The sequence below is a fragment of the Podarcis filfolensis genome, assembly GCF_964270895.1.
Source record: "Podarcis filfolensis genome assembly, chromosome: 12".
Classification (NCBI taxonomy): domain Eukaryota; kingdom Metazoa; phylum Chordata; class Lepidosauria; order Squamata; family Lacertidae; genus Podarcis; species Podarcis filfolensis.
The window spans coordinates 31214347-31241377 of NC_139614.1; the positions used below are offsets into that span (position 1 = coordinate 31214347).

Consider the following 27031-nt stretch of genomic DNA (forward strand, 5'->3'; position numbering starts at 1 on the left):
AGATCTCATTGGACTGAAACTTCCATAATCTCCAGATAGTCGCTATGGCTGGGGACAATGAAGGATTGGAGTCCAGTGAGTCTGGAGGGTCACAAACTCCCTGTATCAAAATGCACCCTCTGTTGGAAGCAAAATGTGGGAATAGATGGTTTGCTGGTCTGATCCAGCCAGGGAGCCCTTCTTATGAACAGGGTTAATGTATCTGTTGTGTGGATTAAAAAATAATCAGCGGGGTTTTTGTCTTCCTTACTAGAATGTTTTTGGCCTTAGAGAACACATTTATCATAATGGATGCAGTATGGAAACTCACCTGAGTACCGCCATTCATCATTTCTCCAAACCAAACGTGTTTCTTTTCGGCAAGGTTCTTGCTGCTGTACCAGTTCTTAGCTGGGAAGCTTTCTGGATTGGCATGGATGCAGGTCTCACCAGTGGAGAAGTCACAATAAACTCTAATGGCATCCATGGTGCAGCCTTGGTTAGGATCGATCCAGTAGAAGCCTATCATTTTAAAAAGCAACAGTAAGCCCATCTTCATGTTAAATACTCACACTGCTGCAGCCATAGGAACAGTACAAGTACGGACAATACAGAAACCTTAAATCCCCCCCTTTTAAAAATCACTTATGTGTAACTAATGGTTATTGTTTAAATCTAGTTGTACCATTTATTAACTTGTTGATGTGAATGGCTAAAAGTGGAGAGGAATTAGGTGTGGGGTTGGAACAGAAAGGAGGGGGACATCCAGTAGTTTTAAATAAAAAGCCATAACCCCTGATATGGGCTTATTTGGGGGCTGGGGCTGGCTGTGTTGATAAATACAATTCCTGCAGTCTACAAGGAGAGATTTTATTATGCAGATGGAAAAATTTGATCCTCCATCTGTTCTTACCCCAACACAGCTGATAGAGTTATGTGAGAGCAACAAAGACAGTCTAATGCAGGCGTAACCAACACAATGCTCTGTAGATGCTGTCAGCCTACAACTCCCATCAGCCTCAGCCAGCACAGTCAAGAGCTAGGGATGATGGGAATTGTTGTCCACCAACATCTGGAGGGCACAAACTTGGCTGTTCCTGGTCTAGTAGTTTGTCCACCTGCCTCTCCCTGTTATTACCAAAAGGTTTCCCAGACAAAAGGAAGAATGGCAGCTGCATGGAGAAATGGCACACACAGATTTCTATTGGCCACCCACCCACAAGTGCATTACATGGTCAGCAAGCCACTGGGTCGAGCATCTAGCACTAACATACCACTGGTCCATTCTGGGTGGCTGAGTCTGAGGTCACGGCAGGTGCGGGCTGGGTTCTTCCTGGAGCCTTCTGGGGTCAGGAGGGTCTCGATTTGGTTGTTCAATGTTTTCAGGGTGGCATCAACTTCATAGTCCTTGGGTCTCAGAGATGGCTGATCTGCCCGGTAGTATTCTGCATCATAGCCAATTTCGTATCCACCACCATTGGGACCAGGTGGGCCAGGGTGGCCAGGTGGGCCTGGTGGACCCTAAAAGTGTTCAGAAATGAGCATGCCTTTGTTGAAATCAAGTTCACTTGATTGTGCAGAAGTCCTAACCCCTTCTCCCCACGAAGAGCCTAAACACAGTGCAAGGTGCATCAAATGGTTCCTTTGGGGCCTATTATAGAAGTGGCCCATGTTCATTAACCCTAGTGATGAGGCAGTGGATGCTGGACACCAAACATGTAGTCTTAATGAAGCACTCACTAAAGCAGAGAGCGTGGACTCTTTGGCTGGTTCAACATGACCACTGTCTTGCAAGAGTGAGGTCAAATGTAATATGAACATCAGACAATGGCCAAACAATGTTCCACATTAATTGAGTTTCTTCTACTTATGTTGCATTTTGAAAATTTAATGACAGGCACCGGGGAGGGGGGCAATTTTAACTGGGAATGCAGCACATAGTGGGGAAGAGGTTTGCTGCTGCTCCGCCCCCCCAAAAAATCATAACTAAAACATCAGGGTCCCCTGCTGCAGACATTTGCCCTCTAATATGTGAAGGGTGGCAGGGATTGGCCAAGTGACACGACAGAGGGAGTGGAGATGCCATGCTCATCCCTGCTCTTACTCACATGTCTGGTAACCGTATAATGCCCAATTAGGGCTAGAACGTCAAATAAAAGGGGAGCCTTTTTATTTCAAACATTTACATGGCAATCTTACATCTGTTTACTCAGAAGCAAGTCCCAATGTGTTCAGTGGGGCTCACTCTCATGTAGCATGCGTCTGGAATTGTAGAACTTAAGAAAATAATATTTTCTTTTTTATTATTGGTTAAATTTCTATACCGCTTTTCATCTGAGGATCACAGGGCAGTTTGCAATAATAATAATAATAATAATAATAATAATAATAATAATATGAAAATTAAAATAGCACGGTAACAAAACAAAACCCCCCAATAAATTAAAAATAAAAACCCAATAAAGTTTCGCAAACTAAATGCATTAATAACACATTTGCTTGGAGGTTTTGCTTTGGGTTTTTTTTAACTATAAAGTGGCATATACATTTTATGAAATAGAATATAGAAGCACTGTCCTATGCAAGTTTGGTCAGATGTAAGCTTCACTGCATTCTTTGGGGCTTCCTCCCAGGAAAACTGCATAAGGTTGCAACTCAAGCCTGTAATCCTGTGTCCCGGGGGTAGCTGTTCAGGTGATGTGGGACTCCAGCTCGCATCAGCCTTAGCCCATGTGGCAATAATCAGGGGGGGAGGATGCAAGCTGTAGCCCAACATTATCTGGAGGGCCCCACATTGGCTACTCCTGCTATACACGCTTACCTGGGAGTTATCCCCACTGAATGCGGTGGGACTTCCTTCTGAGCAAACATGGACAGCCGGGTGCCGCTTGTGTTAAAATTGATGGTTTTAGCCCCATACCCTCAGCATCCAGTTTCATACTTACAGAAGGTCCTTGGCTACCCTGAGAGCCACGCACACCAGCAGGGCCAACAGGTCCAGGAAGACCGTTGCGGCCATCTTTGCCAGGAGGACCAGAAGGACCTGCAGGGCCCTGAAGGAAGCAAGCAAAGAAACACCCGCAGATTAGTACACCACCAAAGAAATGAAATGTAGAAATATATAATCACTTTTTTCAAAAAAAACAACAACAACAAGACTGTTTAATATCCCATACAAAGGGAGAATGTTCACATACCCTTGGGCCAGCAGGTCCAGTAGCACCAGGTGAACCTTGGTCTCCATGATGACCCTGTTGAAAGGAGAGAGGTTTTTAAAAACATGACTTACCCCTGTATTGACTTCCATGCAGAATATTCATCCTTGCGCAAATGGCAAATTCATGGCGGGGAGGGAATATAATGGAGGGCTTATTTTGATTCTCAAAATCTGTTTTCATTTTAAACAAATAGGACAGGAGTGCAGAAGGTAGGAAACCTCCAGATGTTATTGAACCTCAACGCCCATCAGTCCCAGCCAGTCCAGGTAGTGGTCAGGGGTGATGGAAGTCGGAGGTTGAGGACATCTGAAGGACGACTGGTTCGCTGTCCTTATAACAGGATGTCCAGTCCCATCCCTGAGAAACAGGAAGTGATAACGACGACAAACATGCCACTGAGCATATATGGTCTCTCGCCCCCCTCACTGAATAACACCGCCTGCCCCCATGTATCTGGGCACTGGGGCAGGATTTCTAGATGGGCTTCAGTCATACACAACGTCTCTGCTTCTGAACATTAATTGCTGGCCTAATGGAAAGGAAATGCCGACAACTCTGCAGAGAGCTGCTGCCAGTCTGAGTCGTCGATGTTGATCTATGTGGACCAAGTTTCACTCCTTCTAGTGTGAAAAGGCAACACCACAGCTCCTTCACACAGACTAATCCTGAAGGGCCTTAGAACGTGCTACCAATGATCAGGGAGGCTATATTATTTCTGTTGCTGTTTCGCCCCATTGTTCGGGCAACACACTTACAGCAATGCCAGGCAGACCCTGAAGTCCATTGTGTCCCTTGAAGCCAGGTGCGCCTCTGGGTCCCTTGTCACCAGGACCACCTTTCTCACCACGTGGACCTGCTGGGCCCTGTGGAGGGCATAAAAAGGGAAAAGTGAAAAACAGAATATTTGCAGGGAGCTTTCCACCTGCAGAGTTTGTTTAGACACACACAAGTACGTTTGCTTTTGGAACATTTTCACGTCTAGAAAGCAGATTTACCTCTGTTTAAAAACAATTCTGCTGAGCAAGGACTGCGGCTCAAAATGTCTCAGGGTCCCTCTCCTTTTTGCCAATCTGTTACTCTACCACTGATCTGGTCTAAGTAGGAACAGCCTGAGTCCTTGCTTGGGACCAGTGCTATTTTTCTAGAAAAAGAGGTGCTGGAACTCACCATGAATGCCTCCCTTGTTCTCTTAGAATGGTAATGGTGCCCCCCTGAGAGGTGCCAGAACTGAGTTCTGGTGAGTTCCAGCTAAAGAAAAGCCCTGCTTGGGACTAGAAAGTTTCCTAAGCATTGGTTTTTGCTTATATCCAGCCTTAAGTCGTATAGCAGGTTGTGTCCATTTTGATGAGCCTGCATCTCAAAATTACTACACTCAGTGCTTGCTTTCTCTTTGTCCTCAAAGGGCTCACAAGTCAATCACATAAGGAATGGGAGTTAGGCTAGGTACCCCACCATTGCAATCTTAAAACCTTTCAACCAAAGGGAAAGACCACTACCATATTCTAAACTTCCTACTCATGCCAAAATTTCCCCATGATCTATACAACCCTCTGACTTGATTTCCAGAACCCGGATCTCCATTCCTGTCCCCATCATGGGACTTCTTACCAAAAGGACATAATTACAGAAGCGAAACAAAATCCGAACTTACAGCAAGACCTCTTGCACCAGCAGGACCAGCAGGACCAGCAATTCCAACGGGACCCTGAAATGGTGACAAAGCACAGTTAGAGAAACTGCTCACTGTAGATTGTGATGCAAAGCTCCCTTTCCTTGACCAACAAAGGAATGACCCAGGGGTGGCTCAATACATTCATAATATGGACAAGAACAGGAAGCACTAGTGGTTCACACTTCATGTCCTCTGCGTTTCTTTTGGCCACAATGCCCAAAGTGTGACTTTAGGTAGTTTTTGTCCCTTCCTTCACTGGAAGCACATGCTAAGGGAAGAGCTGGGATAGTTCAGTGCATTATCAAATGCACTGAACTGTAAGTTCAAGTCACTTGCACTTCCTGTTCACCAAAGATGAAGAGAACACCCAAAGCCAGTCATAGCAAATGGCTGCTGGAATGAAAGAGCATGCATGGCATTTTCAGAAGGCCCTGTTTTGGGAGGTCTGGTTGCAAAGGGAGGTCTGGTTGCAAAGTGTAACCGTACAGAGAACTAATGTCACAGCGGGGAGTGATGTGGCAGCTCACAGCCGCTTGACAACAGGTTGTCTTCATTCATTGGAGACGAAATGGGAAGCGCACTGGTACCACATCAATGAGAATCAAGAAGGAATACTGTGATCCCCGCTGCTTTCTTTTACAATGAATTGGCAGTAGTGGAATGTTCAGCGATACAGTGGAGGGATTGGCCATAGTTTACAGGATGGTACTAGCCATTATGCCAAGTATTTGCTCCCAGGCAAATAGTGGGCACCCACCATGCAGAAAACAGGGATGGAAGAACAGCACCACCCTACTATTCACTAAGCTTCAGGGTTAACACCTGTAATTCCCTTCCTCATCACAACACAGAAGTGCAAGGGCCAGATTTTAGGTCTGAGAAAAGCTGGAAGATGGAAGTCTTATTGATACAAGGAACAGAATACTCTTCTTATTGGACAGGATATAAGGGGAAAATACTAGATGGGATGAATGGTAGTTAGGGGAATTGTGCATGTGTAGACTGATGAGGTGTGCTTTAGGGATCAGGCATTGAATGTAGACCAAAATATCATCATCATCAACGATAACGTTTCTCACGCTTTGGTAAGCCTTCAGGGCTGACAGCAGTAACAAAATTATCCCTCCATCTAATAGCAAACTCAGCTGGTGATCAACAACAGAACAGCAATCCAAATGGGGCCACTGAGAAAAGGAAGGTGCTGGTTTGTACAAAAATATTTAAGATGCACCCTCGCTATAAAAACCCGGCTTAATAAGGACTGAGCATGCTCAGTGGCCACACAATTCTAAGTGCCCACTGGAAGCAGGTGCAATGGAGTACCCTAGAAGACAGCATGGCCGGCCAACACTGGACAGGAGCAGTCCACACTGTGACGTTCTGCAGTAAATCCCACTTGCCTGGTATCTAATACCCAACCCATTCAATAAGCAGTTAAGTCTAGTACAAAACTACAACAGGTCAACTAAATGCATGGAATCCCACCCCAACCCTTCCTAAAAGTTTTGGCCAAGGTTCTCAATGCCATCAGATAGACTGCCTGTAGGGCTTCTCAGTGCGGGAGGCACCCATTGGTGGTGTAGTGGTTACAATGCCAGACTAGGACCTGTGAGACCAGGGTTCAAATCCCCACTAGGAAACGAAGCTCACTGGGTGACCTTGGGCCAGTCGCTGCCTCTCAGCCTTACCCACCTCACAGGGTTGCTGTGGGCATTAAACAAGGAAAAGGGAAAATCATGCATACCACCCTTGAGCACCTTGGAGGAAAAAGGTGCAATCAATAAACATGTCTTGGGGACCGAGCCTTTCGAATGCAGCCCTGATAGATTACATCTGACTTTTGATTTTATGAAATGGATAGAAGTCACATACAGGTTCGCCACGATTTCCAGGTTTGCCAGCAGGGCCAACAGAGCCATGGGGGCCAGGGGCACCGAGAGCACCAACGGGACCAGGGTTGCCAGGAGCACCACGTTCACCCTGAAAAGATGAAGGCAAAGGACAAATGGAAGACCTTTAATTTTTTTATTTGCATTTTTAATACAGAGACAGAAAAACAACACATCCCACCCCCCCTTCCGCCCACCCCCCAGTTGTACAACTTTCATATCAATCACGACATACAACTAAATACCTGGAGACTTCCCTAAATGGAAGTCCAAAGGCATGAGCTTGTAGCAAGCACAGGCTCACTTCTGCCTAGAGAAGGGGAAAACGCAATTACCTTGTAACCAGGAGCACCATCACGGCCTGGAGGACCATCGTTACCTGGATTTCCCTGTGAAGAAAAATATAATCTTAACATCACACACGACATGGAAAAAAAGCTTTACTTTACTGACAGGGGAATGACAGCGTGTTCTGTACCTCCCTCCTGCCCCCAGCTCCAAACCACAGAACAGGTCCAAGTGGAATAATCTGCCACACTTTATTCTTCCATTGTGACCATTTCTCCCCTAATTACTCATTTCAGAGGGATGGATTTAGTTTATTTCTAGATTTCGACAGTTCTAGATTGACCCATTTTTTTGCACTCTATTTTTGCATTTTATTTTATTACAGCTTTATTTCATCAGACCAAAAGTAATGGAATGTTCTGAGAACTGTGTGATTTTAATGGAAATATTATCCCCCCCTTTCTTATCTTTTCATGTTATCATTTCTTCCTCACTGTGTACATGAAGGTAAAAAAAAAAACAAAAAACGGTTAAGTCCCATCAAAAGGAGACTATGGGGTGTGGTGCTCATCTCACTTTTCAGGCTGAGGGAGCCACATTCTCAATGGGCAAGTTTGGATAATCATATATTGGCTTAATAAACTACCTTATAAGTGAGCCTTTTGGCCACACATGAAGCCCATTCACTCTTCCCTTAGTGGTGAGAGGGGGGAAAAGATGATTATATATCACCCAGAAAACTTCATTCCTGATTGTACAGATCAGGAAATATGGCTAACATCTAAGGAACAAGACATCATATTAAGCCAATTTCAAACCATGGCTGAATATACTATCTTGCTCTAAAGCTGCTAACTGTAATTTTCAAGCCTACATGAAATGGGAAATTATAGTCAATGGAAGATTTCCTGGTTTGTTTTCTCACTCGCACAAAGGGAGGAACAAAATGGCCAAGTGTATAGTTCAGACCTCAGTTTATTAAGCTGAGACATGATTATCTGTATATGTCACTGTGAGGTTTCCTGCAATGGCAGCTAGTGGAGCATGGAGATGCATCACTTTATAGGATCAAGTGCATTGCTGTCAACGACTTCCAAAGCACACTTCAGCATGCAAAGTACATTACAACTGCTATCCTATTCATTGATCCCACTTCCATTTCACTGAATTAAAAAATAAATCACAAACAAACAAACAAAAACCTTCATGCGAAAGAAAAACAGCTGTGTTAAATAGCCTTCAAATATGATTTTAAATGCTGCTGAAAATTTAGGATTCCACCTTCCCCACCTCTATTTTCCCCACTGTTATGACCAAAAGGGTATACTTACATCACGTCCAGCTTCGCCCTGGGCACCATTCACACCAGGGGAACCCACGGGACCAGATGGGCCGCGGGCACCTGGGGGACCAGCAATACCAAGGGGTCCAGGCTCACCCTAAAAACAATAGCAGGGATACATTTCATTGCTGTTCGTATACTTAACTAGCAAAATATTCACTACATCCTATTTGCCCATTCATTATTTGACTACTATATAACTTTCAGCTGATGCCAGTAGACCATGCATGATGCTCTACAGCAAGGGTGGAAGAATATTTTTAGCCTATAGTTACCAGATGTCCCCGTTTCTCGGGGACAGTCCCCAGATTTACAAATCTGTCCCCGGAATGTCCCCAGATTTCATTTAATGTCCCCGGATTTATATTTTAAGCATTGTAGATTTCTTAGTAGGGAATGAATGTTGCGTGATTGGTTCAATGGCACAAGACACATCATATGAGGACTTCTGGCAATGTAAAATGGCGGGCACCACAGCAGCGAGCAGCTCCTGAAGCCAGCCAGAGCCAACTGCACTACCAGGCTGGCTCTGGGCTTCTGAGACTGCCACTGCTGCCACCACTGCCGAGGGGGAACTGGGGACGCCCCGTACGTCAGCTGGGGGAACCACTGACCCCCCCGCGACCCAAATAGAGCCGGGAGCGAGAGCACCCAGCCACATGGCTGACTGCCCAGTGGCGCTCTGGGGCCAGGAAAACCCTGGCACCGATGCTGGGAGAAGGAGGAGAGGCGAAGGAGAAGGAAGAGAGAGAAAGAGGAAGGAGAAAAAAGAGGGGAGCCCCAACCTCGCCGCGCTGCCGCCGCCGCTGAGGAAGAGAGGTAGGAGAGCACCGGGAGAGCAAGGACAGGTGGCTGAGCCAGGGCCCAACCCAAGCCTACTCCACGGCTGCTAGAGCTCCAAGAGAGCAGGCCGGGGCCCAGAGGAGATCACAGAAGAGAAGATATTATTTCTTATTTTTTTAAAAAAATAACTTTTAGTCTGTCTTAAAAAAAAAGTGTCCCTAGATTCTCTGGAAAAAATCTGGTAACCTTATTTTAGCCCAGACTTTTATCTCCTTCCCCACCAGCCGCTGGTAGGCCAAGTTTGATGTCACAATGATGTCAGGTGAGGGTTTTTTTTTGCCTGTAGGGGTCTCCAAAAGCCCCTTTCAAAGTGCTATTTAGCACAGTACTTTGAAATGGGCTTTGCAGGTACTCCCAGTCAGCAGTGCCTGCAAACTCCCTTTTCACCTGAGCCAGGTTTTTACCTGCCCAACACCAGACATCCTATAGGATGTTCTACACCGCAGCTCAACAGAAAGCAGCTCTTGCTCATGATACATGTGCAGACTAAACTTCTGAGTCTGTTCCAGCTATGGCGGTGCAAGCAAGAGTTTCCACTGCCAAGGCAAAAATGTGATTGGTTGAACAGCTGACAGGGCAGGACCATATAACCGGTTCCCACTTGCCAAGCAACAGCCAATCCCAGACCTCCCTTCAAGGAATTTCTGGTACATGTCCTGCCAGAATGGTACAGTCACCCTCAGGAGGCAGCTAGCTTGAGGGCATCAGCTGAACTCCCACACCAGCATTGGTACCCAATGGCACATCCTATGAAACAGTGCCACAACGCACTTGTAGGAACCATGAGACAGAAGCACACAACTCCAAAGGAGCAACTTAACACTGTGTTTCTCCTCCAGGTTAAAAAACCAAGAGTTCAGCATTGAATTTAGCATGCACCATCCTAATTCCAGACAAAGCATATCCGCTACCTAGCTGAAGGCTTGGCAAATATGGTACTCACAAGTGATCCAGCAATGCCTGGGAGACCACGTTCTCCTCTGCTGCCAGGAATACCAAGGATACCAGGAGCTCCAAGAAGACCTTGAGGACCAGGGGAACCAGGGGCACCCTACACGAAGAAAAGAGCAGAATAAAATTTTCAGATCCTATTTGCAGACTAGCAAATTTCCAAATTGTAACATAAATGAAACTGGTTCTTCCCATCTCCTTTGGCAACTTAATTTGATCTCAGAAGTGCACGTATCTCTTCTGATGTACTCAGATTAAGGTTATCCAGCCTTCTTAAAGACAAATCAGGCTTGAAATCCTTATTCTGTTTCAGATCATCTTGTTTAAGTTTGGGAATGGGACCGCATGGCAATGCCAGAATAAGCCTAATGACCTCAATTGCAAATTAAATTAAAACATATTCATTATTTGCCACTTGCAGGGCCAATGAAACCAGCAGAAAGTGGGACTTCATGCTGCAGTTGCCACACCTGGAGAACAACTAGCAATTCTCAGTGGAGGTGTAGGCCAATGACATCACTGATCCATGGTGGATTATGCTAGCCATTCTCCAGGAGCAGCACCTAGAATCGCGCAGCCCCCCCCATCTATCAAGTGATGCCCTTTGCTAACAGGCACTGATTCCTTCCTTAAATTGTCCAAATAAGGCTATTGACCTTATGGTTGTGAATTCAGCCAGTGGCTACAAAGATTTAGCTTAGAATTTGCTGAGACCAATTTATATGCACATCAATACTTTTGTACTATTTGATGCAAGGACAGATATTTTCAAAGTCTTCACTTAAATGCATCTTTTCTTTTTTTAGGCTATTCACAAGAGATTTGGGGGTGTGAGCCACATCATCATCCGGTGCAATGGGCAATCCATTGTGTCCAAACATTTTGTGGAATTCTTGCCCTGACTACCATGGAAGGTTGAAAGTCCACACAATGCACAGAATTCTGGAGCCCTAAATATTGAAAATCAAGATTATATATATCCTTGACTTCATCCTGCTACTTAGGGATGGGCTCGTATAAATAAAACAACTTCAAATAAATAAAGGTTGAATAGGAGCTTGCTGAAAGCTGTCCTCCTGAGAGCAGCAAAGCTCATGAAGAAAGTGACATATTCCCCTGGAGTAAAAAAAAGAAGGCGACTGGACTCAGAGAAGCCATGTCACTCCAATCCAGCAGAAGACCTGAATGGTATTGATGCTTTGGTTTATGTCTGTGCGTACTTAAAAGGGAGATTACTATATGCTTTGAAGAACACACACTCATGGGCTGTGTTGGCTGATGTCTGTATTTCTGAGAAATACGGCAAGAATGACTAACACAGCCTTGGCCAACCTGGTGCCTCTCTCCAGCTGTTATGGACGGAACTTCCATAAGCCCCAGGCAACATCACTGTGTTGGCTGGGGACTGATGGGAGTTGTAGTTCTGGAGAGCACTAGGTTGGTGAAGGCAGGCCTAAGAACTGGTATTCAGGCATGACTGATCTGAACCGTTTTTAATTCTGAATTTACCTTGCTGAACAATGGGTAACAATAATGATAATGAAAATTATGAAAAGGAAGGAAAATGAATTATTTGTAATAACTTACAGCAGCACCACTTTCTCCACTTGGACCTTTCTCTCCACTGAATCCAGGTGGCCCAACAATACCAGGTTCACCAGCACGGCCAACTGGACCAGTGTCACCACGTTGGCCTCGGATACCTTCTTTGCCAGCTGGGCCAGGAGGGCCAGGGGGACCAGTGATACCCTAGGGATAAAGTAGACAGGTAAATAAATGCACATGGTTCCATTGCTGGTGTAACCAGTTCACAGAGAGCAAAATATTAAATCAGATAGCAAAGAACTGACAAAAATTCTTGGTGATAAACAAAAACAACAACAACACCACAACAACTAATTACAACAAGCTTGCTCCTGGTGATCACATGGAATCAATGGACTCCTTTCGTCGAGGTTTCTACAGCAGCGTTTTTCAGGTTTCCTATATACAAGTAACACTTTCCACAGCAACTTGTCCAGTTGAGGAATTCCAGGAGCTCTGCCATAGAAACTTTACACATGGTCCAGGATTCTGGAGCATGTTCTAGCCAAGGATCAGTGGCATATGACATGCAAATGTGTACAAGAAAACTCCAGGAGCACACTTCGATTGAGAGCAAGTGTTAGGGAGGACAGGACGGGACAATATGGAGTAAAGAGTGAGGAGGGATGCTTACATCCCCCACCCCCATAACTTTACAGGAAGCTGGTTAATCCAGCCTCCCTGCCATCTCCCTCTCTCCAGCCAAATGTTTAGACAATATTTTTGCGAGAGAAAAGTAGTATGGAAATTTGTGGGTGGAAAAGCAATTTCAGGGAGGGGGATTTCAGATGAAAAGAGGCTGTTGGGGAAGGGTCAAGCAGCCTCCTACCCAAATTCCCTTCTTCCAGTGCTGCTTTGAGTAAAGGAGAGAGACGTTTTCTTAGCCACATTCATTCATTCATTCATTCATTCATTCATTCATTCATTCATATGCACTGTATAGATAAGCCTTCTGCTAATCCAGGGTTTTGGGAAGGCCTGTTGAGCCCAATTGTCACTGTGCCATGTATTCAATGGCTGCATATTTGCTGGAGAAGGTTGGTAGTGATGGATAACTTTCAGAGAAGCTTGCCCACTACTTCAGATCTTCTTTTCGAACAACTGTTGACAAGGTTCCAAAGAACCCCAGTTATCCAGGATCGTTCTTTGCAAAGAGGAATTAGAAGCACCAGACCCTTTATGTCTTCTACCTTGTTTAAATTTACAGATGGAGTGTTCTCAGTGGCTACTTACAGCAGGGCCAGGGGGTCCGGATCTTCCAGCAGCACCAGGGAAACCAGTGACACCCTGTTGTGAGGAAAAAGATCAATGAAGAGATTAGGACTTACAAGGACCAGCAGGAGGGTGGATGTAGGAGCATCAACATAATAAGTTTCTACACTTACAGGTGGACCAGAATCACCACGACCTCCAGTGGGACCAGCAGGGCCAACGGGACCCTATATACAAGAAGAAAGAGTAGGGAAAATGAAGATAAGTAGAGTACTGCAAAGTTCTAGCTGTCAAATATTGGCTTGATCATGACTGGAGTTAAAAATTAATGAAAGCTATGCTACTGACTTATTGAAAGGAGGATCAGACACTATTTCATACTCTAATGCAGGCATGGGGAACCATGTGGCCCTCCCAGTGATGTTGGTGTTGGGACTCCAATGGCCAATGTGATGGGATGATGATGGGATTTGTAGTCCAGCAACACACCACTACTTTGTAACAGTAGTCATAATGTGGACCAGACGCCATCCCAAAGTTGCTAACTTGGTTTTGAAGTGTGTTGACATTACCATTACCACTACCTCGTACATGAGATAATTTTTCTAAGAACAGTGGTGGTTCATATACTACCAACCACAGGCAGAAAAATTAACATACGAGTTACAGTGTTCACTCAGTTGTTGTTGGCACCCATCTGTCTCGCGAGACGATGAAGGAGTGCGCCATTGGGGGTAAAGTCAAACTGTTGGGAAGTTACAGCGCCTGCTGTGGCTGTAGAAACCAATATGGGAGAGACATGTTTTGTCGCAGCTGGGACAGATGAAGGCGGCTGGTTCCGCTGCACCATGGCATTTCTTTTCTCTGCACTCCTCCCAGCGGTCATTTCAGTCCAGTCAGTACTCATATACACTTCAAAGTACTACTCTTCATTCAATGAATTGATAATGCTTATGATAATTGGATTATCAGTGATATACCAGGAGTGCTACTGTATGTCAAAACTCCTCTGGAAATACTGTACACACACAATCTACCCAGAAAGATGGCCACTGGTATTGGTTCTTTACCACCAATCTATAGCATTTATATATTAACTCTTTGAAAATAGCTTATAAGGAAGGAGTAAGGACCACGTAGTTGCTGCTGGAATACAAGTCCCATCATTCCTGACCACTGGCCATGCTGGCAGGAGTTGATTGGAGCTGGAATTCATCAACATCTGGAAGGCCACAGATTCCACACCCCTGCAAAGTTGACCTAACTCTGAATTCCTCCAAATGTAGTGCCAAAGGCAATCCAGAATTTCATCCTTTTGGGAATGGCATGCTTTGTTCCTGCTCTTTGGGAAAGATCCTAGGCACTTCACAAATCAGCCTAACAGTAATTCTAGATTTGGACCATGCAAGCATTCTGCTTCACAGCTATGCAATAAGTTTATGGATGTAGCACTATGAAATCCAAAGAGACTACACAGTTTGATCAGAAGGTGGGGAGAGTTTAATATAAAATTCATTTGACTTACAGAGGGGCCAGAGTTGCCAACAGACCCGACAGCACCTTGTGGGCCTTGTTCTCCTTTAGGTCCTCTCTGGCCTCTTTCACCTTTAGCACCAGTCTGACCAGCTGCACCCTTAAAAAGTCAAGAGGGGAGAAATGTTACTCAAAATACATTATAGCCCCAAACTATTAAAAACCACGTGAAAGCCAATATTTCCCTTCATACTTACAGGAGGGCCGGCAAATCCAGGAGGACCAGCAGGGCCAACCTCACCACGTTCACCCTATGGTAGGGGAGGAGAACCAACACACATCCCAGTGAGAAAAATTAATCGCCATTTCATATCAAAGGTTCCTAGAACCTGTTCATGTCACACTTTTAAAAGAAATTATTCCACTACTTACAGAACTTCCACGAGGACCAGCAGGGCCAGCAGGGCCAGCGGAACCGGCTTCGCCCTAAAACAAACACACAAAGGATTCATGTTGCTAGGATACGCACCAGGCCGTCCTCTACTGCAAGTCCATGGCTGAAGACATAAGCGTCTACCCATCAGCCTCTTGGTGATCCACTGATGCAACTCAAACCATCAGGTGCCACAGGCAAGAGAGCAGGTGCATTGCAGCAGGGTGCCTTCAGAACAAATTGATCCCAATGGCTTGGGCATGAGAGCTGAGCCACAAACAAGGGTTCAATCAATCAATCAATCAATCAATCAATCAATCAATCAATCCAAGGCACTTTTGGCTAGTTTGCCATATTTCATCTGCCAGATCCTGAACAAAACACATTCACTGCATTTTCTAAATGGATATGAGGAAGAAAGGTAAGTTGAACTCATTGGTGTTCTATTTAGGCCCTGTAAAAATGTGTTCTGTCCCCTTAAAGTACAGCCCAGACTCCTCATTGCCTCTAAGACAAAGCTAGTGAGAAGGGTGTGTAAATAGCAACAACAGAGTAGGCGCAATGCCATCTTTTAAAATGTAATCCTTTCCCTCCAACATTTTTTTAACCATGCTTAACTTCTTTTCAATCAAATAATGGCCATGAATTCAAAGTGCCATGTTAAGGATGCGCAAGCGTTCTTTACACTGAAGGCTCCTATGCCATGACAAAATGGTAGTTGTTTGCCTTGTGATCTTGGTGTCGGGGGAAGCTGTCGTTTGAAAAATGTAAGCCAAATAACATCTCTCTGGGTGCACCGTATGGAACCAGTTACACCATTCATTAGATTTCCAGTCATTGGTCTTGAGCACAGATCTTAACAGATATAAAACCATACAGACACAGGTAAAAAGCCAGGTAGCCATGCAGCCTACGCTTATCACCCAAGAAGGGGGGGGGGAAATAAAATAAAATCATGAAAAGTACAGTTCAAGCTTTCAGTTTTAAGTGTGTTCAAGCAATTGTTCTTATAAGCCTCTGCCTGAAATCGCATGAGAGCAAGGAGCCCCAAATGGCCATCGTGCTCCTGTGGGGGGGGAAACAGGATGTCCTGTTTTTTCCAGGGCAGTTGATGCATATAGGAATGTAGGGATATAGGGATGTAGGGATCTTCCCTCAAGCATTTCATTTCCTGGGGAATATTTACATCTTTAGGGACTCTTTAGGGAGTTTTCTGAATTATTATTATTATTATTTAGTTATATTTAGTTATATTATTTAGTTATATCCTGCCTTTTCCCCAAACTGGGACTCAAGGCAGCTTACGGATAAAACAGAAAAAGCTAAAAACATAGAAAAGATAATCATTAAAAAGCAATTAAACACTAACAGAATTAAAACTAGATGGGCAGATCTATTAAAAATACAGATAACAACAACAAAAAAGTACAGATAACAACAACAATAAAAACAGCACAGCAACAGCACCTTCCTTAAAAACAGTCAGTTCCTAAAAGCCTGTTGGAATAGGAAGGTATTCACCTGCTGGTGGAATAACAACAAGGAGGGAGCCAGTCTAATTTCTATAGAAAAGTCTGAGAGCATAAATATGGATTAATCTAAGCCAGGGTGTTGACCCTGTTGCCTTCAAGATGTTGCAGTACTGCAACTCCCATCAGCCTCAGCCAGCACAGCCAGGGATAGAGCTGTAGTTCAGCAATATCTGGGGGGTGACAGGTTCCCCATCCCTAATCAATGATTTAGGCTGCAATCCTATACTCACTTATCTGGGAGCAAGACCCACTGAACTCTGTGTAGACGTGTGCAGGATTGCAGGGTTAGAGTTGAGTCAACTGAGCCTAGTGCAAGAATGGGGAACCTGTGGCCCTCCAGATATTTTTGGACTACAGATCCCATCATCCCTGACCATGATGGTTCAGGGTTATGGGAGTTGGAGTCCAAGAACATCTGTAGGGCCACAGGTTCTCCACCCCTGGCTTAGCAGATAGCATATTTGGCAAAACTGGATTCAAATCTTCACTCAACCTTTGGCTGACTGTGCTCTTATGGGCATGCCATTTATGTTCATTTCTCCATCTGTAAAATGGGACTATTAATAACCACAGATGGTGAATAAGATAATAATAATAATAATAATAATAATAATAATAATAATAATAATAATAATAATAATTTATTTGTACCCCGCCCATCTGGCTGGGTTTCCCCAGCCACTCTGGGCGGCTTCCATAGAAACCAAAAATACACTAAAATATCACAGATTAAAAACTTCCCTGAACAGGGCTGCCTTAAGATGTCTTCTGAATGTCAGGTAGTTATTTATCGCTTTGACATCTGATGGGAGGGCATTCCACAGGGCAGGCGCCACTACCGAGAAGGCCCTCTGCCTGGTTCCCTGTAGCTTTGCTTCTCGCAATGAGGGAACCGCCAGAAGGCCCTCGGCGCTGGACCTCAGCATCCGGGCAGAACGATGGGGGTCAAGATAATTACTAGGAGGCTCTTTGGACAGGAAGAAATGCTATAGGAATAAGCAGCGGTTTTTTCTGGGGGGTATGCATACCCCTAAACATTTTGTGAATCTTTGTACCTTTGTCTATTTACTGTATTTATTTTTCCAGATTTGAACTATAAAGTGATGATTTCCTTGAGTCAAAATGAGAGTACCCCTGAACATTTTTTTTAAGAAAAAAAGCACAGGGAATAAGGAAAAAATAGGATAAGACCCAATGCGTAGGATGGCACTGTAGGTATTGTTTTAACTTTCTCTGTTGTGTGTAACTTTTACCTACCACTAAGATATTTGAAGCGGATTATAAATGCTTTCACACAAACAAACATCTTGATATTTTTCCCATTGTGTTTTATTTGGATGCTGTAACATTGGAGGGGTGAATCTCACCCACGAGAAGCTGCCTTATACCACTAGATTGGTCCATCTAGCTCAGTACTGTCCACATTGACAGCCAGGAGATAGTTCAGTTGGCAGAGCATGAGATTCTGGATCTCAGGGCCGTGGGTTCAAGCCCCACATGGGCCAAAAGATCCCTGCATTGCAGGGGGTTGGACTAGATGACCCTCATGGTTCCTTTCGACTCTACAATTGTATGATTCTGATCCAGGGATTCTGTGATCCAGGGTTTCAGGCAGGAGTCTTTCTCTAGCCCTACCTGGAGAAGCATTGAACCTGGGACTTTTACATGCAAAACACATGCTATACCACTGAGCGATGGCTCCTTCCCATACTAAATGCAAGCCTACTAAGCATGTGAAAAGTCTGCCACTTACTCTTTCGCCAGTACTTCCAGCAGGGCCAGGAGCACCAACTGCACCAGGAATACCCTGAAAAAATCAAGCAGAATTACAGGTTTGAATCTAGGGTGCTTTTTCTCTCCATGTTAAACCCACACCAGAAGAAAATTATCCAAGCTATGGACAATTGCACAAATGATAAAACGACACATTTAGTTTTTGTTTTTTAAAAGGTTTTGTATTGTTTTTAGTTTTCTTAATCCAGCATCAGAAATCAATGTAATAGTTGTCCAAACAAATTGCATTAACTTCCTTAATAATACCAGTGATGTATTTTCAAGATCTTCAGTGATCTAAACTTACTTCAGGCCAATATCACTGAAGGTTAAGGGTCTGGGTGCAGAATTAATGGGCTATGTATTGGGACCTAAATCCAATTATTTTTCTCTTCCCCTCTTGATTACTAAAAGGACTGAAGGCTTGGCTCCTAGGAAATAAAGCAATTTAAGAAGTATACTTACCCGTGAACCATCTCTTCCTGAAGTTCCGGCTTCTCCTCTGAAGCCTGTTGGACCCTGAAATGAAGCGGGACACAGCATGAATTCTGAGTCTCACTGTCTAATTCAGAGGCTTTCAAGCTTTTTGAGTCCATGGCTCCTTTGACCAACTACATTCTTTCTGTGGCACCCCTGTGGGGCTCAGGAGCCCAGTTATGTCACCCTTTGCCTGCAGAGCCGGCAGCCCCTCACCCTTTTTCAAACACCCTCTGTTGTGGAGTGTTTCCTTAGCCCTCTCCCCTCTCCTTGGGAGTCCTCTATTATTTCCTTATTTTCATTTTTCATGTCTGTTGCGTCTTTATTTTCTCCCCCTTTGCAACTACCAATGCTCTGGGTTGCCAGTGGAGGTAAAAATCCTCTTAGTTGTGTCTTCTGCAGATGGAAAAACAAACACCCCTATTTTTCTCCATTTTTACTGAATCCATAAACTGGACAATTCTAATACCAACGCCTGGAAAAGAAATTGGATCCACACTAACAAGAGAGTTGAATGTTACAAACACAACCCAAAATACCTCCCAGCGAACTCAGTTCATCAAATAATTATTGCTAGCTCCCTCAAGATCATCTAATATTTTTTATTTTAAAAATCATGAATAACATTATGAAATGAATTTTAAATGTAGCCAGCAGAAGGCATGCTTTTGTAGACAGGAATGGAAGTGTTTAGCATTTTGCCATTACTATATTCCCCACTAAGCCAATTTCTTGCAGATGCCTATGATGTAGCGTCCCTGGAAAACAGTGTCCCACTCACATATGTACTCAACTTTGGGTCTTGATAAACTAAACCCGAATAACAATAAATTAATTGACAGAATTAAACTTGCTGATCACTTATTACACAGAAGGTTTCCAAGTGACTTGCCGCATATGATTCTAAGCCAGGAAAACTGAGCCTAAGACTTTCTACTCCAGCACAAGTGCTTAAAATGGGGTCTCTTGACTACTATAGCTATTCAGGGACTGAACCTGGGGTCATCAGCTTACAAAGCATGGGCAGTCCTACTGAGCGGCCACAGCCTTTCCCCACCAAGGAAGACCTTGCAATTAAAATACACCAGGGGCGACTTTGCGGATGTGATGAATTGTTGGTCAGGAATCAGCTTGCCTCTTATTGGCCTTACCTTTTCGCCTTTGCCTCCTGGGACGCCAGCAATACCTCTCTCGCCGGGCATTCCACTGGGACCAGCTGGGCCTGGAGTACCAGCAGCACCAGCGGCACCAGGTTCACCCTAGGAGAACAGGAAAAGAAAGATTCAATCTTCAAGAGCCCTAGGGGGAAATGAGCCACATGCTTCATTGTGCTGCCTGCGAATAGCTGCTTGTTAGTATTCTGAAAGGTACTGAATTTCTGAATACTGCTGGGGGGGAAATGCTCTCTGCAGTGGCCGCCCAGGAGTGAAGGTGATGTTTCTTATCACGTGACATTCAAACGATCCATTCTCCAAACATGCAGGTAAAAGCAGGTGAATACCTCCTAAGCAGAAATGTCTGGTTTGGGATAGGTCTGATTAAAATGGATCAATTTGGAGGATGTCTTCTGGGTGTTCAAAAGTAACCCGATATGAGATTGACTTCATTATCATCTTGGCAACATCAAGCGATGCCAGGAACCATGTGAATTATATTTTCCAAGGGTTGTATCTAACTAAGCTATACTCACCATTGAAATTGATGGGCCTAAGCTGGTCATGCCCTTTGTTTTTATTGGGTCTTCTCTGAATAGGAATAACCCCTGAATAGCTCAGTCAGTAGAGCACGAGACTCTTCATCTCAGGATCATGGGTTCAAGCCACACGTTGGGTGAAAGATTTTCGCATTGCAGGGGGTTGGACTAGATTACCCTCATGATCCCTACTAACTACGATTCTAAGAAATCTATGAAACACTGGATGTGCTTTCTGTCATCCCTGCAGCAACATCCAGGGCTTGAAACCTGATGGGCAACTGGCAATACCTTTCTGGAGACCCCTGGGTACTGCTACCACCCCCTCAATTTGATTAAGGGGTAGTGAAACCAAAAATAGATCCACTACAGGTTGACCAGGACTCCAGATCCAGAATCAACGGGCAGGGTGGAAATTTACAGAAATCCATCACAGAGCATCCCTGTACATGTCTGGACTCTGCCTCATCACAAATGTTGCAGTGAAAAGTGTCATCCTAACAGGGGCGTAGGAAAGAAGGGGGGCAGGGGGGTGGTCCACCCCAGGTGTCGTCATGGAGTGGGGTGACAAATTATCAAGGAACAATTACTGCCCTACTAGGGTAGTTCATAAAAAACTTTTTTTAAAAAATGCCTGCTCCAAAGGTCTTATCTTACTACACTAGGGATTATATACTGCATATTAAATTTCATGCATATCAGTTAATATCTTGACCCTCCTCCACAAAAATAGCTGTTTACTTGGCTGTTTTCCTATGTCATGAAGGCTGAACTCTCAACAAAGCCTTTGCTAGACTCTTTTCGGGCACCTGCTAAAAGCATTCTTCTTTAGGCAAGCATACCTAGATGCTTAGGAAGTTGAAGTAATTTTAATCTTAATATTTTAGCTTTTGTATGTTTTAAAGTAGGGTTGTTAATTTTTCTTGATTTTACTGCTGTGGTGGTTTTTTGTTTTTTGTTTTGGTAAACCACTTTGCAGGTTTTTAAAAATAAATTTTATTAAATAAACAAACAATAAATATAAATAAAATAACACAAGCCAAAACACAATCCATCCTGTAGATTTAAGTATCTGTTCATAGTCGCCTACTTGTTATCAGAGGCTCAGAATCCACAGTCCTTTGTAAGAAAATATGAAATAATGTAAAACCATTTTTGCAGGCAAAAATGTGTGTGGGGGATGAGACAAGAAATTTTTCGCACCGGGTACCACCTGACCTTCCTACACCCCTACATCCTAAAGCAAGAACGAGTAAGTATATATGAAGCTGCAACTATGCCAGTAGACAAAAGCAGAAGAAAAGGAAGGCTCAATCCCTGATCCAGACAAAGCCACATGACTGACAAGCTCCAGATGCATAATGAGGATTCCAGGCCATGTTCATCTAACAGCATCCTACCCAACCCCTACGCAACAACTTCATTTGAAATTTAAGAGGATGTTCTAAAGCACCTATTAATACCAAATAAAAAGCTGCTACTCGGTCAACAGCAGGCTTGTTGACAAGCGCTTAAGTTTGCCTATGGTGGGTTCTCTGTATCACAGATGCCCTTTCTAGAACAAGGGTGGTGAGCGCCTAGCCCTTCAGATGTGGGATTACAACTCCCTTTATCCTTGATGATTAGCCTTGCTGGCTGGGACTGGTGGAACCTGCAGTCCAAAAACATCTGGAGGCCCGCAGGTTGCTCATTCCTCTTTTAACAGTTACACTTCAGACAACAAAGACAAGCGGCTGATACCTAAGCCAAAAATACCCCTATGTGACCACTGCACCCTTTGCCGATAATACAAGATCTTAAAGGCAGCAAAGCAGCAGACGGTTGACATGCTACACACACCAGGCACATATGTATATGGGAGGTTGCCATCAGGCTCCGGCTAAGCGCTTGCATCAAGGAGATGACACTGCCCTCCCCAGGATTTCAGAAAAATAGCACCCTTTTTGCCTTACCTTGTTACCATCAGTTCCTGGTGGGCCGGATGGGCCACGGCTTCCAATGGAGCCTACAGGACCTACAGCACCACTTTGACCTGGAAGACCACGCTCACCCTGGAGGAAGCAGATGGGCAAGAAGTGAATTGGAATCCAGAGGCCTTGAATTTGGATAGCAACCTTAGCATTTAGCACTGAAGCCTGGAAGATGTTAGTGGTACCACCGGCAAATGCTATTTTTTGCTTCTTCGCTCATACATAGCTAATGAATGGGATCTAGGCTTAAGGGCAGGCCTTGCTCTTCTGCAGGAGTCCTGCATCTAAACAAGAACTCAGAGTGCTGCTCTCTAGATGCAGACATATTGTTGACAGCCCAGTTCCAAAGACACCGAGACAGAAAGAAGTCCCATTGGTTTCCATGGGACTCACTTCTGAGCCAGAGTGCTTAGGAGACTATCCCTTTACTTGGCTTTATCTCTTGGTCCAGAATTCAGTTCCTCCTTGTCAATATAAGGACATCAACTTGCAACTCTGCATATTCTATGCATTTTATGTATGCATGCTATATTCATGCAATATTTTACAATTTGATAATGCGCTATGCATGCCATACATGCATATATAAATTATACTGGACACTGAACACATTAACAACACTTAACAGATGCAGCATTCACCGTATTATCTCAACATGTGTGTTGCTGTCCTCTGTAAAAATCTTCAGAAGGTGAAAATGTGGTTTAGTGTATTGTAGGCAGAAGACTGGAAACGGCAGCCTTTCCCTTGGGAAATCTTCCACAATGGAGATGAGGCATAGGAACCCAAGAAGCAGCATTATACAGAGTCAAGCCATTTATCTGAGCAGTGTTTACTCCGACTGGGAGCAAACCTCCAGGGTTTCAGACAGGGGTCTTCCCCAGCCCTGTGTGGGATTGCACCTATGAAATTCTGCATGCAGAGCATGTGTGTTACCACTGAGCTGTGGTCCTTTCTCCCAAACAGAAACCCACCCCAATAGCAGTGGTTATTCAAGGGTATTCTGAACGCATCTTTCTTAGTTCAAAGGCAGGTATTGCAGACTTTAGGAACAAAGCAAAGCACAGTGAAAAATAAACTTACTCTTGGACCAGCAGGACCAGCAGGACCGAAATCACCATGAAGACCCTATGCACAAAAGAGAGAAAGAGAGAGACAGGTTACGCTTAACTTTGAACGTGTTTTCCTTACTGTCATTTTAAGAATTATTATAGCTACCGACTGAGGTTATTTCAATCCAGTGAGATAAAAAAGGAGATGCACATTTTGATCTCAAAACTGTGGTGCAGCAGAACATAGGGCTCAAGCCACAAGAGAGAATTTGACTCTCTTGTTGCGTTCCTTCTCATTCTCTCTCGCAGGCTGGCAGACAACCTCACAGGGTTGTTGTAGGATGAGGAAGAGACCAGCCATGCACACCACCACTGGAGTAATGGTGGGATAAAAAAAACCAACCAATGACCAATAAAGAAGACATATATTTTAAATCTGTGTGTATTCACAGGAAGTGGGGGGGGGGAGGGAACCTACCAGTTTAACTGATTAAGTGGCCATATTTCTAAGGGTAAAATGTGGTTGTTGTTTTGTTTTGTTTTTTTACAAGAGTGTTTTCCATGCTGCACACTGTGTTATCCATATTCACAAGCCAAAAACAAAGGAGCCAAGGATGTCCAGTTGGTTGGAGCAACTCAGGGCAGGTACACTGAATCACTTTAACTTCCCCCTCGGTTTGAGAGGGGAATGTCAGACAAACCATGCCGAAATATTCCTACAGTGTGCCGTAAGCGCTGACCATGCTGCCTTAGGGTTACATCAGGGAAAATGTAAAGGGCGATTGCTAGAACCACAGCACAGGTACTGTTATGGAGCTTGTCCCTACAGAGACACAAGGGAGCCAGAGACATTCCCTCACGCCTCTTTGGAGGAAGTACGCCAACCTGCTTTTCTCCCGGCCACAATGGACACCTGCATATGACAGATGGACAGCAGGATTTCTCTCACTGCAGTTAGACACTGCATTTGTGTGGTTTAGAAAAAAACACATCTTATCCATAAATGTATTGTGTTCAATTACCCTTTCGCCTGGTTTGCCAGCTTCACCAACTGGGCCTGAGGGACCTGGAAGACCCTAAAACGAAAAGGAAACAGATGGTAATAATTTAACAACCCACAATCCTTTTGTGTATTATGAAAAGTCACAGGTGAGCCTGTGCAAAAGTATTAGTAAACGCAGTCTAAAATGTAAGGGCTATTATATCTCACAGGCTTCGTTCAAGACACAGGAACACAGGACACTGACTTCCTGTCAGAGCGTTGGTCTTTTTAGCTCAGTATTGTCCACCTTTATACTGGCAGAAGCTCTCCCAGGTTTCAGGCAGGGGACATTCCCAGTCCCATCTGCAGATGCTGGGGACTGAACATGGGATATTCTGTATAGGCAACTCCCCATTTACGAGGGGGGTTATGTTGCCAGGCACCCATGTGTTTAAGAAAAATCGCATAGGTTGGGAGCACAGTTGAAAAAGCCCGCAAACATCCTCCAAACCTCCTTGCTCAAACTCTAACTCTCCATAGGCCTCAAAGGTCCTGCGGTTGCACTTGCAAAGGCTTGTGGGATTGCTAGTTGCTGTTTTTACGCCATTTTGCCATTTCCACATTCTTTTTCAAGGCTGTTTTTGCCCCTTTGTGTCCCACTTCTGGGTTACTGTGCACAGTCACGCATGCCTTGAACACACATAAATGGGGAGTTGCCTGTACAAAATCCACATGGACTGAAACGTCTATGGATTACTATTGCTGTTCTCTGCCCAAACCAACTTATTATCATAATCTGAGTGGCAAGCCTCAGATCTTAAAACAGCTCTTCCCTTCACTGAAATGCATTATACAGATTTTCAGGATGACTCCCTTATATGAAAACCAAGCCATGTGCAAGACAACTCCTTGCAAGACCACATTAAAAGATTCTTAAGAAAGATGTGGCTTAAATCAATTCAAATTATCTACCACTCTTGTTTTCGTGCACTAAACACATTTATACTCTGTGCCTTGCAGTGGCGTAGCGTGGGGGGTGCAGGGGGGGCCGGCCGCACCGGGCGCAACATCTGGGGGTTAGGGTTAGGGGATGCAAATCCACGGGTTAGGGGGCGCAAATCCATGGGTTAGGGGGCGCAAATTACTTGCCTTGCCCCGGGTGCTGACAACCCACGCTACGCCATTGGTGCCTTGTGCACTGTATAAACCAAGACATACTGAAATGCTTCTGATCATTTGTTCTTAGCACAGTTTCCAACTGCAGACAGTGCAAAATCTGCGTTAACATTACCTAGTAAGAAAGACCATATTTGTTTAAGAAGAGCAAGGGATGCAAATGTTGGCCTCTGATCCTGACCAGGACACCAAGGGCCACTGAGAGGCTGCCTCCCAGGAGCATCACTGTAATGGGGAGAGCAACATAACCCCACCTATTAGCCACTGAAGGAGCAGCTGCTCCAATCCTTGCTTTCCTCATCCCTTCCCATTCCTTTTTCCTTTTCTGCTGTGTTTATTAGATTGTGAACTTGTGCACAGAGACCCTCTATGTTTTAATGTGTGTACAGTGCTTAAAATGTTTCAGGCACTTGTTAAATAATAATATTTGTATTTTCATCATCCTCACCACCATCACCACTTACTTGGAAGCCAGGAGCACCAGCTGGGCCAGTTTCACCTTTAGCACCAGGGTTGCCCTAGAGGAATTAAAAGACAGAATAAAAATAAGCATGCAAAGCCTTTGGAGCAGAAGCATGGCTAGACAGCTCCCCACCCCCGACTTTTTTCTGTATTAAAATCAAGGAAGTTCAATGGCCACAATGAAATAGGCAACTGTCCCCCTGCAAAGTTACCCAAAGAAAGGCACATGGAGATCAGTGCCCTCCATTGAAGTTAATGGGCACACACAGGTAGTGGAACTCTGTGTTTGTGTCAAAGGTTAACAATGATGATCATGTACTTACAACAACACCAATTGGACCTTGAGCACCGTTATTTCCCTCGGGACCAGGAGCACCCTACAATAACAGAGGGATGAGTTACGTAAGATATGGACAATATACACCATGTTTGTTATCTTCCTAAAAATAAAATGGTGTCACCTTAGCTGACTATCTACTTAATGGACGAGGTGTTCCCCCCATGAGATGTAATCCAATGACTTTGAACATTGGTACCATGTAGAAGCTAACTTATGGCACGTGTACACATGAACAGGCACACAAACACATTCCTCGCTTGCACACATGGTAGAGTTGCTTCACAAATCAAACAACTGTTTAATTTGCATTAAAAATGGAAGATAACAGACAGGTAGACAGGTAGTATAGCCCTTCCTTAGAGGTTGGCAATTCCTGTACAGATCCTGCTCTCTTAACTAAGGCATGTTCATTGGGACATAAGATAGCTGCACATACCCGTTGGCCAGCAACACCAACATGGCCTCTGTCACCAGGTTTGCCAGGCTCACCCTACGGCAGAAAGAAAAGAAAATGAAAACAAGATTAGAACAAACATCAACTACGCTCAAGTTCCTTTATTTGGGCTGATGCATCTCTTCTATTTCCGAAGACCCACTTGTGCTCTCTGAGACTGGAGTCAGTGCCGGGGGGGGGGGGCACCATAAATGGGTACCTGTTGAGGTCCCTACCCTGGCCAATGAGAACTAGAC

General features: G+C 44.4%; 1 protein-coding gene and 1 long non-coding RNA gene across 3 annotated transcripts in view; one reads left to right on the forward strand and one right to left on the reverse strand.

Annotated features, from left to right (window-relative positions):
* Positions 1–27031, reverse strand: part of COL1A2 (collagen type I alpha 2 chain) — a 65805-nt gene that overhangs the window by 2529 nt on the left and 36245 nt on the right. For both annotated transcript variants that reach the window (XM_083578455.1, XM_083578456.1), the window contains exons 24-48: positions 26778–26831; positions 26325–26378; positions 26004–26057; positions 24404–24457; positions 23413–23457; positions 22312–22410; positions 19818–19925; positions 18655–18708; positions 18170–18223; positions 14884–14937; positions 14709–14762; positions 14504–14611; positions 13152–13205; positions 13000–13053; positions 11770–11931; positions 10175–10282; positions 8378–8485; positions 7094–7147; positions 6742–6849; positions 4849–4902; positions 3953–4060; positions 3177–3230; positions 2925–3032; positions 1254–1500; positions 311–501 (exon numbers count right to left, since the gene is read on the reverse strand). In XM_083578455.1, the coding sequence (XP_083434581.1) occupies positions 311–501; positions 1254–1500; positions 2925–3032; positions 3177–3230; positions 3953–4060; positions 4849–4902; positions 6742–6849; positions 7094–7147; positions 8378–8485; positions 10175–10282; positions 11770–11931; positions 13000–13053; positions 13152–13205; positions 14504–14611; positions 14709–14762; positions 14884–14937; positions 18170–18223; positions 18655–18708; positions 19818–19925; positions 22312–22410; positions 23413–23457; positions 24404–24457; positions 26004–26057; positions 26325–26378; positions 26778–26831 (2202 nt within the window). The remainder of the gene's footprint in view (positions 1–310; positions 502–1253; positions 1501–2924; positions 3033–3176; positions 3231–3952; positions 4061–4848; positions 4903–6741; positions 6850–7093; positions 7148–8377; positions 8486–10174; positions 10283–11769; positions 11932–12999; positions 13054–13151; positions 13206–14503; positions 14612–14708; positions 14763–14883; positions 14938–18169; positions 18224–18654; positions 18709–19817; positions 19926–22311; positions 22411–23412; positions 23458–24403; positions 24458–26003; positions 26058–26324; positions 26379–26777; positions 26832–27031) is intronic.
* LOC310745878 lies at positions 14944–18724 on the forward strand. The gene is made up of 3 exons (XR_014540418.1): positions 14944–15305; positions 17569–17627; positions 18604–18724. It is a non-coding gene; the product is annotated as an uncharacterized lncRNA (long non-coding RNA).